Consider the following 16,894-nt stretch of genomic DNA (forward strand, 5'->3'; position numbering starts at 1 on the left):
AAGGGAGGGGGATGATGCAACGAGTGAGATGACCTTCTAAGACGTCATGATGAAAGGTGAGGAAGAGAAGACCCAAAAGAAGGAGAGAAGAATGACTGCTTTGACTATTGTGATGTTAGCAGGACACTCGAATGCTGCCTCATTAGTTGTTCTTTTTGGAGCCATGCAAACATCTAAAGCAGAAAGCAGAGAGATGATCAAGTTGACGACAATCTTCAGATCATCACCACACCGCCTGCCTTACATCTCATACATCTGGCCACCCCCTAAAAAACAGAAGAGAGATTATCCTCTCTTGTTCTTCTTTCTATTTTAGATTAAGAAATATCACTCTAAATATTAAATTATTCTAAATTATACGTGCTCCTCTCACTTTAGTTACCATTCCAATAAAAACCAGAGTTGTATATAATTCTTCGGTTGCAGCAAATGTAGCCTCGGAGTCGGAGCTCTTTATTCCAAGCTAATCTGATTACTGGATCTTCTCGTAAATGCTTCACCATTATTAAGATAACAAAAGGAAAAAAAAGGAAAAGAACAAATGTAAATGATGGGAGTAGTGCCATCGTGGTGGCTTCCATGCAAATGCCACGTCTTTTAACTCAATCAAGCGAGCCCCACGAGGTTTACTGTGGCCCCACCTCTTAACACTCAAAAGGGCGTTAACGGTCATTTTATAATCTCATGCAGCTCACGTTTAGCATCCATAATGCCTAATGCCTTCACTCACTCTGCCATGGCCCCCAAACAAAATTTCAGTGATGAGAGAGGCTGCTGATTCACTCGTTTCAGAAAACGGCTCTAAGCCAAACGAGGCTCACGAGGGCCCACTCTTTTTAATTTCTCATTAATTACTTGATCATTATTTACGATTTGCTCCGGTTGTTAATTGTTATTACAAGAAAAGAGAAAGAGAGAGTAAAAAATAAAAAGAAAAAAATAAAGATAGGATGGCCATTTTACCCTCAAAGCTCTTCCAATCAATCAATCACAAGGAACGGAATGCATAGTAAGTAAAAGAGAAGGTAAAAAAAGAAAAGGAATGGGCATTAATATTATCCATTAAATGTTGTGGAAGCGAGCAAGATAAGATAATTATCAAGGTGGGGGTAATAATGCAAAAAACCAAAAGACCATTGATGAGGAGTGATGATGGGAAGTGTGGGGGTGGGGGAGGGGCGAGAGCCCGGACGGCCATCATTGCGAATCTTGGGCCGACGGAACCCATCATCATCACTTGACAAAATTACCGAAACGCCCTCTTCCTCCCTCGAAGACCCAGCATCAATCATCATCACGTGACGCCACCACCCCCTCCTAAATCCAACCTCATCATTAGCTTTGCATTAAGCTCCCCTCGTCCCTTACCGGCCGCCTCCTTCCCTTTGCTTTGCTTTGCTTGCTTGCTTACAATATATACCTCATGCATGATTCCTGTGTCAATCCAGAGAGAGAGAGAGAGAGAGAGAGAGAGAAAGAAAGAAGCATGTCTCAACTCAAAAGATGCTAATAATCTCCAGCCCCTATAAATATCCCCATATCCTACAAACCGAAAGCCCATCCAAAACAAAGCACACACCTACCTATCTTCCTTCCTATCTGTCCCACTCCTCTCATCTCTCATCTCTCATCTCTCAAATCTTTCGAGGCAAACTACCAAAAAGGTGATCACTTTCTTGTTCCCTAACACATCTACCTATACTTAACTGTTTTGTTTCCAACACTTCCCCTGCTTTTGCTTCGCTGTTTTATTCTTTGCCTTTATGTTTGATTCTCGTTAGTTTGTTTGCTAAAATTCTCTTCTTTTATGTGCTCTGTTTTCTAACTAATATTTATAACATATTCTAGACTTACGGGACTTCACTCTCTCTCTCTCTCTCTATCTGTCTCATATTTTGGCGTGCCATTGGCACGGAGCCCGTAGCAGTTCGAGAGCTTCTTTAGCTTTAGAAGGTTCAGTTATGCAATATGTTTTGGGTTTGTAGGCCTCTTGTATTCGCTTTTTGTTCCTTATGGGCTTCTTGGGTTCACCTTTTTTGCTTTGGGAATAACAACTACACTTCCAGTCCCGAACATTAAAATGAGAATAAGGGAAGACGACCCACTTCTACTCTCAAGACTCCCCAGCTCTAATTGATTACTTAACTGTTGACCATTTTCTAGTGCTCTCTTTTCATAGCTTTTTGGTATTCTAATTAAAGTCTTATTGTTATAACCAGGGGAGTAATCCAAGGCAAGTTCATGGAGAGGCTCAACACCAAGCTATACCTGCAGAACTGCTACATAATGAAGGAGAATGAGAGGCTGAGAAAGAAGGCTCTGCTTCTCAACCAGGAGAACCAGGCTCTCTTGACTGCTCTAAAGCAGAGGGTGGCCAAGTCCAGTGTCAACCCTAACCACACTCCCATCCCTGACCTCAATGCCACCCCACCACCACCAAATATGGGTCCTAATGGCAGCAAGCTCTGAAACAAAATGGAAACGTGAAAGCTTGTCTTTTTTTTTTATAACTAGTTTTGGATGCTTCTCATGTGATAATTTAGCTTATGAATCTTATGTAGTTTGATCCCTTTGGCCTATGTGGCAGTTATATATATATATATATATATATATATATATAGTATAAGTGTTCTTCCTAAATCTTTCTTAAAGAAGAATACCTGGAAATCTCCCTTATTGTCTGTTTGAAATGATTCATACAAATGTTAGAACAAGTCTGGAGGAAGTCCATATGATTGCTTGTTTGAAATATCCCTCTATTTTCTTGCCCCATGTCTCACAAATGCATGCTGCATTCAATGCAAGAAAATGAATGGGGTTAGAATATATGTGTGAAAGGAAAAAGAAAAAAGAAAAAAAAAAGGAGAACAATTTATCGGAAGTTCCTTCAATGTTAGTAAAAATTTAACAAAAGCAACACTCTCAGGAGTCAATTTTAGGTTTGATAAACTTTGCAGATATAATCGGTAAGATCCTTCTTCTTCTTCTTCTTCTTCTTCTTTCCCCTCTGTTTGAAGGTATGATATTAGCATCAAAGATTAAGCAATACATATTAATTGTCCTAAATCAACAAGTTTGCAAGACAACAGTAATCATATAGGATAGAGATGATGCAGTGAAGAGATAACACAATGTAGCCAGTAGCATAAGAGTGCATTCAGCGCATGTGAAGCAGTACTGCAGATGAAGAGCAGCTTTTGCCGACTTCAAATTTCAATTCTCCACGAGAACTTTGCTTACATTGTACAAAAACCAGCTGTTGGAAACGAATAAGAGCATTTTTTTTTTTTTTTTTTTTGCATCCTTAAATTTACAATCCACATGAAAATATAGCAAGAGAAAAGGTGCAATCATGATACTGCTGGATGTAACAATAACTGCAACTTTCACCTTAAAAATTACTAACACTACAAACCTCATTTATTATCCACAACTTGTTCCATCTAATTGCTGCCAGATACAATATCTATTATGGTAACCCAACTTGGTTCTTGTCATTTAAAGTGTGCTTCTTCTAAAAGGGTAGGAGATATAGTACTTTTGCCGGAGGTTTAAAAAGCTGAAGAGAGATGATGGGTCAAATACAAACGCCATAGATTCGACGTGAGGTCAATGTGATCTTTAACTAGAATGGATGACTATGGGATGGGCTTATATCTGGAGAGAGAAGTTAGAGAGAGAATGGGACCACCATAAGATTACATCGAGGAGAGACATCAGACATGACATATGGTCCATCCGTAGCCTATGGTTGACCAACAAGGAACATACGTCATGTGCTATCGAGTTCGGAGTCCCATCAGTGATCCATTTGGTCCCATTTGCAATGATTATATGATTCAATTTAAGAATTGGCAGAGATATTTTTTTCCCCCCTTTCACTCACTCCCTCGCTCGCTCTCTCATAGCTTAGCTATTTTATAGAGAAATTAATTAAGAAATAGGGCAGCAATGGGCCCAAGAACACCCCCTTCCCCCCGGTCCCCGGACCTGAGCTTGGCCCTATTGACATAATTGGATCTCCTCACTTGCTCCATATTTGCTCTCTCGTGATCTGGGAGATAGTACCCAACTGGCTCGCACGTATTTTAATTCGGGCGTGTCTCTTCAGCTCAATCGAAACAAACGGTAGGAAATATACACGCATGATATGTGCTGTTAATACGTGAATCAATTGGAAGCATATGGGCACATAATAAGTTACCACATCAAAGTATATATGCCTACCAAGTATGGAGTAAGAAACTGCAACGTCAAATTATTTCTTATACTTCTGCCATTTACATCACCTATCATATTTTAGTCCTAACTGCATTGTAGATATAATGGGTAGCAAAGAGCACCACTTAGAGCTATGTGCTAGAGTTCGGCCTTTACTGCCTTCCGTCCTTCCTCTCTTTACTCGTTCTTTCTTCTTTGTTACCATCCATCTCATACTCAAATGGGTCATGAGGTATTTTGTTAAATTTATTGGACTCCATCACTAGCGTGCCTACATTCCTATCTAAGCTCACTCTTTGGTTAGGTGGTTTAGCTTCTCAAAGCTCATGTTGTGCTTACATATAGTGTGTGTCCATTGGCCAAGCAAAAGGCCTAATCCTTGAATCCTAATCCTTGGTTAATGGTTATCCTTCGAGGCTTCAATGAGTACTCACGAGATGAAAAGAGTAGGCAAAACTATTACTATACCAATGGAAGTTGGATGACTCAGAAGCCAAGGATTAGGATTCAAGGACCCCATACCAACTAATCCTGATTTCGATACAGGAAAAGAATCAGGAATGTTGAAAAACCCGATAGAAGTTAACATGCTGCTAATCAGAAAAATGATCCACCATATAACCGAATCGAATTGAACCATCCCTTAACCCACACCTCTACATTGGAAGTTTTTTATTAGAGAAATCTAGAAACTACATAGGAAATTTATATTTTTATTAAAATAACATTAAACAAGAAAGAAAAAGTCCAACAAATATAAGGATACAAACTGTTTGAAGACGACCAGTTCCATGAATACCAGTTCCATCTACCATTTAGTAGCTAGGTAGTTAACCCTCCCCCATCCAACTTCAGATATGCCATGAAACATATAAACTAAACTACTCTGAACAAGTCATTGGACCAACAAAATTAGAATCTTACGATGAGACCGGATCAATCTTTGCAACTACGATCGAGCAACAATTTTCTTTCCTACAATTACCAAAACCAGCTTGGCTACAGTTCCAAGGAAGAAGCAACCAAATATATAAACCCATCATCATAAGAAGGCAATAGAAACAGACATGGAGAAGAGCAAGATGCCCACCCCTCTCAAAAGTCACGACGAGAACAAGCAGCATCAAAAAGAGCAATTAGCGTACGACCAAGAAGATGACGAGTTCTTCGAGCTTGATCTGGAAGCACTTAATAAGATACCAACTCCAGGCTACTCCATTACCACAAACGCACTGCTTTCCAACTGCCTCCTCCCTGTACATTGCTTATGCAACGCCATGCCGATCGACAGCACACCTGTCAAACAGACTCCTTCCTGGAGATTCCCGTATATGTATTCACTTCACAAGTAGTTCTCGTCGCAGATGCCATGGGTTAGTAAACAACAGTCTGAATGACCTTTTGAGGCCTTTAATTTGCAGCACGAGCACCATTAACGTAGATAGATATGTATGCATTCCTGAAAATATTTACATATGGCGGACAAATACTACTTCAGTGTATCGCTTAACATACATAGATTACATTACACTCTGATACTTCTTTTCTTATACAGCAAAAAGGTCCAGGTTCCCAAAAAAGTAATCACTCCAGGAAAGAAACATCAGCAAATCCTTCACTCTGCCGTATCCACCTCCATGTTTTGCTCTTCATACTTCACCCCCACCAGGAATCTAATGCTCACCTGCAGAGGAACAAATAGTACAATTCTAACTGTTTCATTGTATATATATCTTAGATAAGAGTTGGCTAATACATTGAAATGTCCAATCTTAACCTGGTTTGGATCATAAACTGCATACTCATTGTACTCGAGTGGGCTCTCCTTGTTCTCTGATGGAATCAGCTTACCACAAGGCACCTTAATATCATCCTTCCAGGTGAAGTGCTCTGATTCATCTGGCTTCTTCTTGCCCGATGCCTTAACACCAATCTTCCTCTCCTCCAAAGATTTTGCATCCTGTTCGCAAACCAAGATTACCATGAACATCGATCAACAAGTAAGCCCCTTTTGTAGAGTATAATACTACCTCTGGTATGCTAGAAATCTCGGTGATCTGCTCTCCCAAAGAAGCAACTGCTAAGACTAAGAAGCCTTCAGGCCTATCCACTGCTGTGAAACCATATCGAGAAGCCTCCGCCGCCGCATCCGAGCATACTATAGCTTTACCAAGCTAGAGAAAATAACCAATACGTTAGCAAACTTTCCGTTGCTGATGGGCCAAGCCGAAAATCTTATCTCATTACCATGTATCCAGGCACAGGAAGTGAACATATTGCAGGCTGGAAGCCTTTGTGCAGATGCCTAAGCAAGTTTGAACTCCTGGTGCCTGCAAACATAAAATAATTAATTAGTACCACTTATGTGATATTATAAAATAATGGATAAAAATGGATATATAAGTGCCTACCACACCAGAGAAGGACTTTGTTTGGTAGTTTTTTTATATCATCATAGGAAGGACAGGCATTGGATTCTACTGCAAATATATTCTCCACTGATACACCATAACTCTGCAACAGAAGAGGTCCTCATGCCTTGCTTTTTATTCCACAGATTGTGAATAGAAACATATACTAACACCACACGCTTACCACGTCGCCGACCTTAACCGGTTCATAGGTTTTCTCCAGATACTTTAAGATCATCTTGTAATCATCAGATTCCTTTTCAATAGGAGAGATTGAACATCCTAACTTTGTGTACCGTTCGAACAATGGATCGTCAATGGTGGCACCAGTCATATCACCAACGAGACGAGATGCTACATTGATGTCCCTGACTGATTCCAGAGCTGCAGCCACCTGCATTTTAAACAAGTACCAACACATCAGCGAGATAAAAGCAGAGACTCCTAATTATCGAAGGCACGTAAGCGGATAAGCTAATAATAACCATACATGATCAGCAAGTTCCTGGAAGTTCCTGATTGTAAATGTCCGAGTTGAATGCATTAAGGTGAACCACCTGTTGCTGAAATCTAGCCACTGGACATGAGCCTTAGGATCTGATTCAGGAACTGACTTCAGTCCCTCGACAAACTTTAGGAGCACCTCTTCACCTGTTCAAAAATTTCCTTCCCAAGTGAATTTAATGCTGATAGCATAGAATTAAAGAGTAAGAAATGATAGGTCACACACATCTCTTCATATGGACATCTGATAACATTCCCATCGGAAGATCAGGTACATCATAGCCCATTTCCATTAAGGCATACCTATACAAAATTATACTTCGTAAGACTTTTTTAGCTACCACAAATATTGCTCTCAGTAAAATTCAAACAGCTGCTCTCATTTATATACCTGTATATTTCTTGGCTGCATAATACCTTCATAAAATTTGCAACCAATGGCTCGAGCTTAGAGTGAGCAGCTGCTACTCCCAATTGACGAGGAGCTAGACCACCATGTCGCACATCCACGCCGTCATCCTGCTCAGTAAACAAAATGTACAAATACGTCTCATAACTAGAAATTTATCATCCATAATTATTGAACTCGTCGCATCAAGTTAATTTCTACCATATCAACAGGGTAGAACTTAAGATACTTCTTTACAAATTTCTTCTCTCTCTCCCATGGCTCAAACTCATTTCCAGTGATCTCCTCAAAGAGTCTAACGAACTCCATAACTGCATCATTGATACGACCCTCGAAGTCCTCGACTCTCTCCTCAGCTTTTGGATCATCCCCAACTTTGCCCTTCTTGTAGTAGAGGTGCAGATGGTTCTCTGGCAGCATGATCAGCTGCATGACGCAATAACTATAGACAAGAAAAATCACACAAATTAGGCCAAATACAAATAGTTAACAACCCAGAGTGACCTTACTAGAAACCAATTAATATCGCCAACATACTCATTCACTCCTTTGACATTGTCACAAAGAGAAAAGGCACAGTTGTAGATGATCCCATCTCTTTCAAAGATTTTCCCACCCTGATCTTCCAACATGGAGTCCTTGTATACTGCTCTCTTGCCATAGAGTTTGATCTGGCCATGCCAATTTCATCATATCACATGTATATAATCCTATTGTACATTCAACTCTATAGTTCACAATGGACAAAATTTTGGTTATAAACCTCTGCCATTAGAGACTCCAGGGCTTCCTCACTAGGATCTTGCTTGTCCCATGGAATTCCTCTACCCTCTGGGGCAAGATCAGACACAACATCATATGCCTCCAAGGGTTGAGCTTCTCGCTTTTGGATGCTATCAACCAACCAAGCTTCCCTTACAACAGGAATATTCGTCTCCCTGAATGACATGGCATTCATTGCATATTGTGAATTAAAAAAAATAAATAAACATGACGCTTGCATAAAAAAAGACCTAGTTTTTGGAATCAAATTCGAGTGAAGTAGAGTAAGCATACTTACATAGCTTCTACCACTTTTGTTGAACCGCCTCTCTCGCGTTCCGCAGGGGAGACAACTAGACAAGTAACACCTACCAATGCAATTCCACTGATATGATATACCCTCTATATCTCTACAGCTTGTTAAAGATGTTACGAATAAGCTTAAAGAGAGGTTCATTAATTCACATACCAGTAATGGAGTTTGACACCTTTCCTCCATGCTTCTCGATTTCTTCCCTCCAGGATTGCTGAGTGATTTCATTTGACATGAGACCATACTAGTACAAAACAACTAAAAACACCCAACAAAAAAAAGAGAAAAAAGAAAAAGAAACCATGGTTGAATTGTTACATGTCTTCGTGAAAGACGGCCGGACAGCGATATCATCATGCCTGAGAAAGGCTTGTCGAGTGGAGTCAATTCTCTCCCAGGATAAGCTCTTGGTTCTTGGTTCTTAACCCACTACAGCCAATTACAGTTCAATCTCATCAATCAACTCCAATGCTCTTAGAAGTACTTATCTGAAAAGAACAAAGGAACTCACTTCTTTGACTATCTCACTGCCTTTGCCTATGCCTTCAGGAACCTTGATGCCGTCCCCTTTCCTTGGAGCATCTCTTGTATTGAACGGGCAGCTAGTCCACTCACTGTAAGCCCCTTTGCAAGTATAGTTCTTCCCAGTGCACTCAAGTTGACCTCCACAAACCGGGCAGCTTCCAAGAGGTCCATAAAACATCATATCCTGGCTGTTGATAGCCAAGAACATAGGAAAATTTATATAATAACACATGTCCTAATAAAAAATCCTTAATATTTGTTTCAGTAAGTGCTCCGTCGCGTACCATCTTGGGACGACTGCTTCGTCCGAACCGGAAGAATCTTGGCCATTAGCTTCAAGAATCAGACGCATTTCTTGAATTGAGAGGTGTTCTCTGGTGGCCTTGCAGAACTCCGCAAATTCGACAGCAACTGCGGCTGCGGCGGTCTTCGCGGTGGCGTCGCCATTCTCGCCGTTGGTCACCTTGGCCTTCTTGTTCTTGGATTCGTCCTGGCCTTTGGTCTCTACTTTATGCCTCCTTGTCCCTATCTTCCCTTCTTCCTCAGCAGAAGAGTGGGAATGGGACCTCGTCTCATGAACCTCCAATCATATAAGTCGACAACAAGCTCTCAGTTTATGCTCGTAGTAACAAAAGATAAAAGTGCATAAAAATTATTCACTGTATAAATCTTCTTCTTAGAGTAAGTTCGAGAAGATCCATAACAGTTAAATGGCAATAACAAGTTCACAACACTATGAATGATTCAAACAAAGGAAGCAAGAGAGCACACCTTCATGTCGACTTCTCTTCCTTTCAATCTTCCTCCTCAAAACGAGATCACTTCAGCAGTATTAAGAGCTCAGTTTACTGTCATCCAGACAGCATAAAAACATCAGGGTTATCCCAAACTTATCCACTGGTTTAAGTAGAATAACTCCCACATAGACACCTGTTTGGGGTTTGATGGCTGTCCTCTTACTTTGCGTCCAAGTGTCGTCCCCCTTTGTTCTTTAGATGACACGTTGCTAATGGGGATCGACGATCACCCACCCCGGAATCTCAGGAAAGCACAGGTGTTGGCTCGAGCTCATGCAGAAGGGGAGGATGGCCATTGCATGCTTTTTAAAAGTCTGCTGCTAACTTTGGCGGGTTCCAGCGGGGATTGAATTGATCTGAAATGCATACGTGTCAGATTTCTGAATGGGGAGGTTAGACCCTCAAGCGTCCGGTGAGCGAAAAGCTCCGTGGCGGTGACTGAATTCTCTGCAACCCGGACTGCGGTCGTCTCATGATTTTACTTGGAAGCCGATAGCTGGCTGCCGAGTACCTTGCATGCAGTAAATTAATGCTGTAAGGTATTGTAGGGAATCTGCTCTCAAACCCTTGGTGGGAAATAAATCTTAATTAATTTTTTTCAATAAAAACAAAATAGCTAGTAAAAAATAGAGGCGCCACCAGCGACAGGAGGAGAGGATGTGCACCAGAGACGGGCAACATCGTCGAAGGTGTCGGAGCCGGAGAGAGCAAAGCAGACCGGAACGGGCAAAGGGAAACCTGTAGAGCACACCAGATCCTGGGCTTCTGTAGCGGCGGGGAGCAAGAGAGCACCAGTAAAACCGGGAGCTATACCGGCGGAGATCCTAGCTAAACTTCGCAACCAGCTGGAGGATAGTGTGGTGATTGATTCAGAGGTTTTGGAGAAATGCTGGGAAAGATGGAAACTATCACTCTTTGGTAGATTCCTGGGAAAAGGCATACCGCTGGTTTGGATGAAAACACTGTTAGCCAAGCTATGGGTTGGGATAGAGGGCTTCTCGGTCTCCGACATGGCGGAGGGGTACTATGTGTTCAAATTCGAGAAGGCAGAAGATTTGAACCATGTGTTAACCAATGGACTGTGGACAATACAAGGTCAAGTACTCAACCTAATACCATGGCGAAACAATTTTTAGCCGTCGCCTGAGGCGTTCACTACAGCGCCAGTTTGGATACAGCTCCACAACTTACAGTAGGAATACTAGGAACTGGAAGCACTTATTCCCGTAGCTGCTTTCTTTGGCAGACCACTACGGGTGGATGAGACAACCCTAGACCACTCCAGAAGCAGATTTGCTCGAATTTGCATAGAGGTAGACCTCAGCAAACCTTTGAAAACAGCGGTTTGGCTAGGGCCAAAGGAAGAGAGAGTGGACCAAAGAGTTATGTATGAAAGCATCCCAAAATTCTGTTTCAATTGCGGAAGGATAGGGCATAAGGTGGAAGAATGTGGGTTCAAGTCAAAAGACCAATCGGATGAGCCGCCAGCGACCAAAGACGGTGAGGGAGGTGGTGAACATCAAAGGACAAACCCTAACCCGCCAGAGGAGGACAAGGAGGAAGACAACTCGTACTATGGGCCTTGGTGCACTGTCCAAAGGAAGCCTAGGTGGTAGGCTACCCAGAGAGGAAAAGGAATTAGTGATTCTAATCGTACTGCGGCTGGGGTGAGGAAAGAACAAGTTCCTATAGTAACAAAGAAAGAAGGGGCAAAAAATCAGAGAGAAAGGAAACCATATCCGCAGGCCAACACTGCCCAGGGCAAGGAGAAGATTGCAGGCCAATATGGCAAAGATCATCAGCAGGCCAGCACCAGTAGGAGGACGGAGGACGGAGTAGGCATGGAAATGGACAGCCGACGTCGAACACATGCTCCCCATGCAAAGCAAGAATACGTAGAGAAGCTCAAGAAGGTGGCGGAGTCTAACCTAAGAGAGGAATCAGCAAAGAGGGAATCCTCGAACCTGAAGCCAATTAGGACAGGAGTGATAATAACAGACCGAGCTGCGGGGCCCGTGCAAAAGAGGCGAGCCAATGGAGAAAAATAGAAGGAAGTACGGATGGAGGAATGAGATGGCGACACAGAGGGAGATCATTTAATGCTGGACGAGATGGATCTGGATGGTGCAAATTACAACTCGACAGGTGTAGGGACGGTGCAAGGAAGAATTGCTGTTGTCCAAGGGATAACAGTGTTGCTGGGCACTGGAGACCAGCATGCTCAACGGTCGGCCTACGTCAAAACAAGTAGAAGCCACGGAGGAGCGCAATGGACCACTAGTGAATACCCGGCACACATTGTCCAAGATGGGATAGTCTCGGCTGGCTATGCACCTGCCTCAGTGCAACAGACAAATCCACCAGAAAAATACGGGGAAACGGCGGCTAGAGTTAAGCGGTGTTTACTTTTGGCTGACCGGGAGGAGGAAGACAAGGAAGGAGATGAGAGACAGTTACAGTTGGCCCTGGTGGCAAGCCAAGGAACTGAAGCTCCGAGTGAGGAGGCCATGGAGCTGGTGCATCCAAATGAAGATATCAATGGAGGAAGAAGGGACATACCCACCTCCAAGAGAGGACGGATTCACTGACAGACCGTCTGTTCGCCATACCAAAGGTTTTATCAATGTTAAAAACCTTAGTGTGGAATTGCAGAGGTGCCCGCAAGAAAGAGGCACTAGATCGTTGTAGAGTAATGATCCGGGACCACAAGCTGGACATGTTAGCCTTGCTAATACTAGCTGGTTTGAAGCGGAGCAGGTGGCAAAGAAGCTCGGAAGAGGATGGGCGTGGTTTGCCATCCCTGCGCAAGGCAGATCTGGAGGCATTCTGGTTCTCTGGAACAAGGAGATCGGGTGGATGCACGTGGCAGCTGTATCAAGATATGCCGTGCATCTCACCATCACCCTCACGTCGGGGCAAACATGGATTTGGACAATGGTCTATGCCAGCACTCTCATAGAAGCTCAGCAAGAACTATGGGAAGAACTGATGAACATGGCCACCATCAACACGCCGTGGGCGATTATAGGGGATTTCAATGCTTTCCTTTCCCCTCAGGAGAAGAGGTGCAGTGGAGAGGTATCTCTGGGGCCAAAGTGCAAAGCTTTTGCGAAGTTCGTGGACGATGCGGGGCTGTGCGACCTGGGATATGAAGGCATTCCCTACACTTGGTGCAACAACCAAAAAGGCAATCGACGCATGTGGATCCGACTTGATAGGGCCCTGGGTAACACGGAGTGGGTGAGCGAACACTCGACATGCAAAGTCCAGCATCTGGACCAGGGTGCCTCAGACCATGCGCCGATCCTCCTCAGTGTTCCGGTAGCAACAACAAAGGGTAGGAGACCTTTCCGGTTCGAACTCTACTGGATGGAATATGAGGAATGCCAAAGCATCGTGAAAGACACCTGGGTGCGGCATGCTGGAGGCAACCCAATGCATGCGTTCACCCACCAAGTAAGTGAACTTCGGAGGAGCCTGAACAGATGGAGCCGCGAGGCGGTAGGGTGTGTGGAACGTCATCTGAAGGACACCAACACCCAATTGGCAGACCTAGAAGAGCTGGACGCAAATGGCCAATTGGCGGAGGAGGGAGTGCAGAGGATGAGAAGCCTTTACAATCGCAAAGCTGCCCTTAATAGACAACTAAACATCAAGTGGCTGCAAAGGTCCCGCCTCAGGTGGACGGAGGAAGGAGACCGTAACACCAAATTCTTCCATATATCGGCTACCATGAGAAGACAACGGAATATGATATCAGGTATCATGGGTGAAGATGAAAGATGGGTGCAGGACCCAGACGAAGTGAGCCAAATTTTCACTTCCTTCTATCAAAGCCTCTGGGGTGACGTGGAAGATCAGGGCGATGGGAGTAACGAGTGGCCCTCTCTACTGAGCATCTCAGTCGAAGAAGCGATCGCACTTGAGAGGCCGGTCACGCCGGAGGAGATCAAAGAGGCGGTGTGGAGTCTCCCGCATAGCAAGGCTCTTGGCCCGGACGGGATGCAAGCGGAAGTCTATACCAAATACTGGGACACCATGGGTGGAAGCCTTTGCCAGGTAGTAGGCCACTTCTTCACCTGCACGGCAATGCCGAGAGCATGGGGGGAAACCTTCATAACCCTTATACCGAAGAAAGAGCACCCGACGAGGGTGGCGGACTACAGACTCATTGCGTTGTGCAACGTCATGTATAAGGTTATTGCAAAGGTCATGGTCAGTAGATTAAAGATGGTGCTGCCCAACCTCATTGGACCGGAGCAGGCGGCCTTCGTGACTGGCAGATGTATAGAAGACAACACGCTGGCGGCTCAGGAGGTGGCTCACTCTATGGCTGCAGATAAGGGAGGAAAGCCTATCATGATGATCAAGATGGATATAGAAAAGGCGTATGACCGGGTTAGCTGGCAGGCAGTGGTTGGATCGCTTCAACGGATGGGTTTCCCTTCGCTGTGGTGTAACTGGGTGTAGGCGTGCATCGCATCCCCACGTTTCGCATTGCTGATCAACGGGAGCCCGACAAACTGGATCACGCCACACAGTGGTCTGAGGCAAGGAGACCCACTCTCACCCTATCTCTTCATCATCGTCACGCAAGTTTTGATGAGGATCATCAACGAGAAGGTGGACCAAGGGCTACTGCGAGGGTATAGGGTTGGAGAAGTGCAGTTGTCTCACCTGTTATATGCAGATGATCTTATGCTTATGACGGAGGCATCTACTGATAGTGCTCAGAGTATCCTAGAATGCCTTAATCGTTATGAGAAAATCACCAACCAGAGAGTAAACTATAGTAAGTCGGAACTGTACTTGCCAAATAGGATCGGGGCGGAAGAGGGCAAACAACTCAGCGCTAAGCTCGGGTTGCAGGTGACAGGCATGCCTTTCAAATATCTCGGGGTGCTTATCTCGGGGAGGAGAGTGAAGGTGAAAGATCATCAGGTGCTGGTGGAGCGTATTGCCAAGAGGCTTGTCGGCTGGAAAAGGAAGCTCCTGTCTCAAGTCGGTAAACTAACCCTGATTAACGCAACCCTGTTGGCGATCCCGGCATACTAGCTGGGCAGCACGTGGGTGCCGGACGCGGTGCTGGAGGAGATGATTAAAAAAGCTCGGACTTTCCTTTGGAAAAACAATGAAGGCCACGGCTTACACCTGATGAACTGGGAACAGGTTACCACAGCCAAGCAGCAGGGTGGCCTTAGAGTCCGTCAACTCAGAGACGCAAGAACAGCTCACCTGTGTAAGCTGGTCTTCAAGTTGTTAAATAGGGAGTAGGCTCCATGGATCAAAATAATGCAGGCCAAGTACGAGTGCCTGCACCCGTGGGAGTCAAAGAAGAGCCAAAATACATCTTGGGTGTGGCGGGCTCTAACCCAAACAGCCAAGCAACTAAGGATGGGCTGTAGAGTGCCGATTGGGAATGGCAGAAGCACGAGAGCCGCCTACGACCCATGGATGCAGGAGGTCCTGTGGAGCAGACAGCGGAGGGAATTGGCGAGCGCTCTAATGGATGAAAACCTGAGAGTGGCAGACATCACCAACAACCAGCAATGGACCACCGCGAGGCTGTATAGGGAGGCGGGCTCGGATATGGCGTATGAGATATCAACCTTCCCCATGGGTACCGCCACCAGTGAGGATAGGTGGATCTGGTGGCCGCACCCAAAGGGAACCCCATCTATCAAAGCTATCTATCACTCCCTACAACCTCAGTGTGAGCACCATTGGGAAGGGTGGAGGACTCTCTGGAGGCTACCGGTAGCTCCGAGGATCAGAATATTTTGTTGGAAACTCATGTGGGGCAGGCTCCCAATGCGAGCTTATCTCCAATATATTCATATTGGATCAGAGGAAGGATGTGCAATGTGCGGGTTGTTCCGCGAGACGATCGACCATCTCATGTTTACGTGCAGATACAGCCGGGAGGTGTGGGAGATTCTGCGAACCAGAGAAGGGGTGGAGACCGCAATGATAGATCAAGAATGGATCGTGAGAGAGTGGAGTACAAACAAGGAGGAAGACTGCTGGATCAAAGCGTTGATAGCTTGCACATTGTGGTCCCTCTGGAAAAGTAGGAATGAAGCTGTTTTTGGTGAGAAGAAGACGCCGGAGATAGTAGTGGTGAGAAGAGCAGTAGCGCTGGCGGAGGAGTACCGGCATAAGAACAAAGGAAAGAAACCGAAAGAAGTGAGAAGTAGGAAGAGTTGGGAACCACCGCAGCCGGGGTGGATCAAAGTCAATATCGACGGCGTGCTCAGGGCCAGCGCCTACCAAGGAGGTGCAGCGGCCGTCTTTCGAGACGCAACCGGGGAGCTTGTCCAGGCGGTATGGGAGCCGTGTCCGGGAAGCTCGGCTTTACAAACAGAGCTATGGGCCATCAGACTGGGACTGAAGGCTGCCGGAAGAGACTGCAGGTTGGAGATCCAAACGGATTGCCTGGAGGCCATCAGATGCATGCAGCAGATAGAGCACAGCCCTTGGCGCGTTCGTAACCTGGTACAGGAGTGTGTTGAGCTCGCGAATGAATGTTTGGATGTAAGGCTTACTCACGTAGGTAGAGAAGCAAACAAAGTTGTTGACTGGGCAGCTGCTAAGGCCAGCGTGGCCTCTGGCTTCAGCTCTTTCGAGCGGCCAAGCAACGCACCCCCAGAACTTTGTAACCTTATCGCTGTCGACACGGCTACGTATTGACAGTCAATTAATCCATAGCTGGGTACAGCTCATTGACAATCCAAAAAAAAAAAAATTCAATAAAAACAAAACAACTATGATACCTAGAAAAAGTAATCATATCACTAACCAACTCTAATAACAGTGATAATTATTAAAAAGGTTATATCGTAGATTCTAATCTTAAATAATTATTATATAAAAAATTGTTTAATTATATTGATTGTATAATGACCCTAAATTACAGAGCACCATAGTAAAATATATTAGAGTGATATTTTAA

General features: G+C 44.5%; 2 protein-coding genes and 1 long non-coding RNA gene across 4 annotated transcripts; 2 read left to right on the plus strand and 1 right to left on the minus strand.

Annotated features, from left to right (window-relative positions):
- Nucleotides 1-1,370: 1,370 nt before the first annotated feature.
- LOC140772456 (protein LITTLE ZIPPER 3-like) lies at nt 1,371-2,568 on the plus strand. Of its 2 annotated transcripts, none has more exons than XM_073114531.1 (2): nt 1,371-1,664; nt 2,220-2,568. In XM_073114531.1, the coding sequence occupies exons 1-2, from the start codon at nt 1,504-1,506 to the stop codon at nt 2,467-2,469; spliced, it is 411 nt and encodes a 136-aa protein (XP_072970632.1). In that variant the 5' UTR covers nt 1,371-1,503; the 3' UTR covers nt 2,470-2,568. The 2 variants fall into 2 exon arrangements, with proteins under 2 accessions (XP_072970632.1, XP_072970633.1); XM_073114532.1 differs by lacking the exon at nt 1,371-1,664 and adding an exon at nt 1,735-1,953.
- Nucleotides 2,569-5,217: 2,649 nt separating this feature from the next.
- On the plus strand, nt 5,218-5,997 carry LOC140772304 (uncharacterized). Its single transcript, XR_012106280.1, has 2 exons — nt 5,218-5,594; nt 5,777-5,997. It is a non-coding gene; the product is annotated as an uncharacterized lncRNA (long non-coding RNA).
- LOC140772303 (protein ADP-ribosyltransferase PARP3) lies at nt 5,784-9,997 on the minus strand. The gene is made up of 18 exons (XM_073114307.1): nt 9,917-9,997; nt 9,430-9,725; nt 9,132-9,333; nt 8,939-9,049; nt 8,777-8,834; nt 8,606-8,675; nt 8,309-8,483; nt 8,083-8,216; nt 7,747-7,987; nt 7,528-7,655; nt 7,363-7,439; nt 7,123-7,283; nt 6,817-7,026; nt 6,633-6,735; nt 6,469-6,551; nt 6,252-6,395; nt 5,999-6,181; nt 5,784-5,905 (listed from the first exon to the last, which is right to left on the minus strand). Exons 1-18 carry the CDS (start codon nt 9,920-9,922, stop codon nt 5,837-5,839), a joined length of 2,451 nt encoding a protein of 816 aa, XP_072970408.1. The 5' UTR covers nt 9,923-9,997; the 3' UTR covers nt 5,784-5,836.
- Between the last annotated feature and the right edge of the window lie 6,897 nt (nt 9,998-16,894).

This window comes from Typha angustifolia, chromosome 12 (assembly GCF_048772165.1).
Source record: "Typha angustifolia cultivar Huaian chromosome 12, ASM4877216v1, whole genome shotgun sequence".
In the NCBI taxonomy this organism is placed as follows: Eukaryota; Viridiplantae; Streptophyta; class Magnoliopsida; order Poales; family Typhaceae; genus Typha; species Typha angustifolia.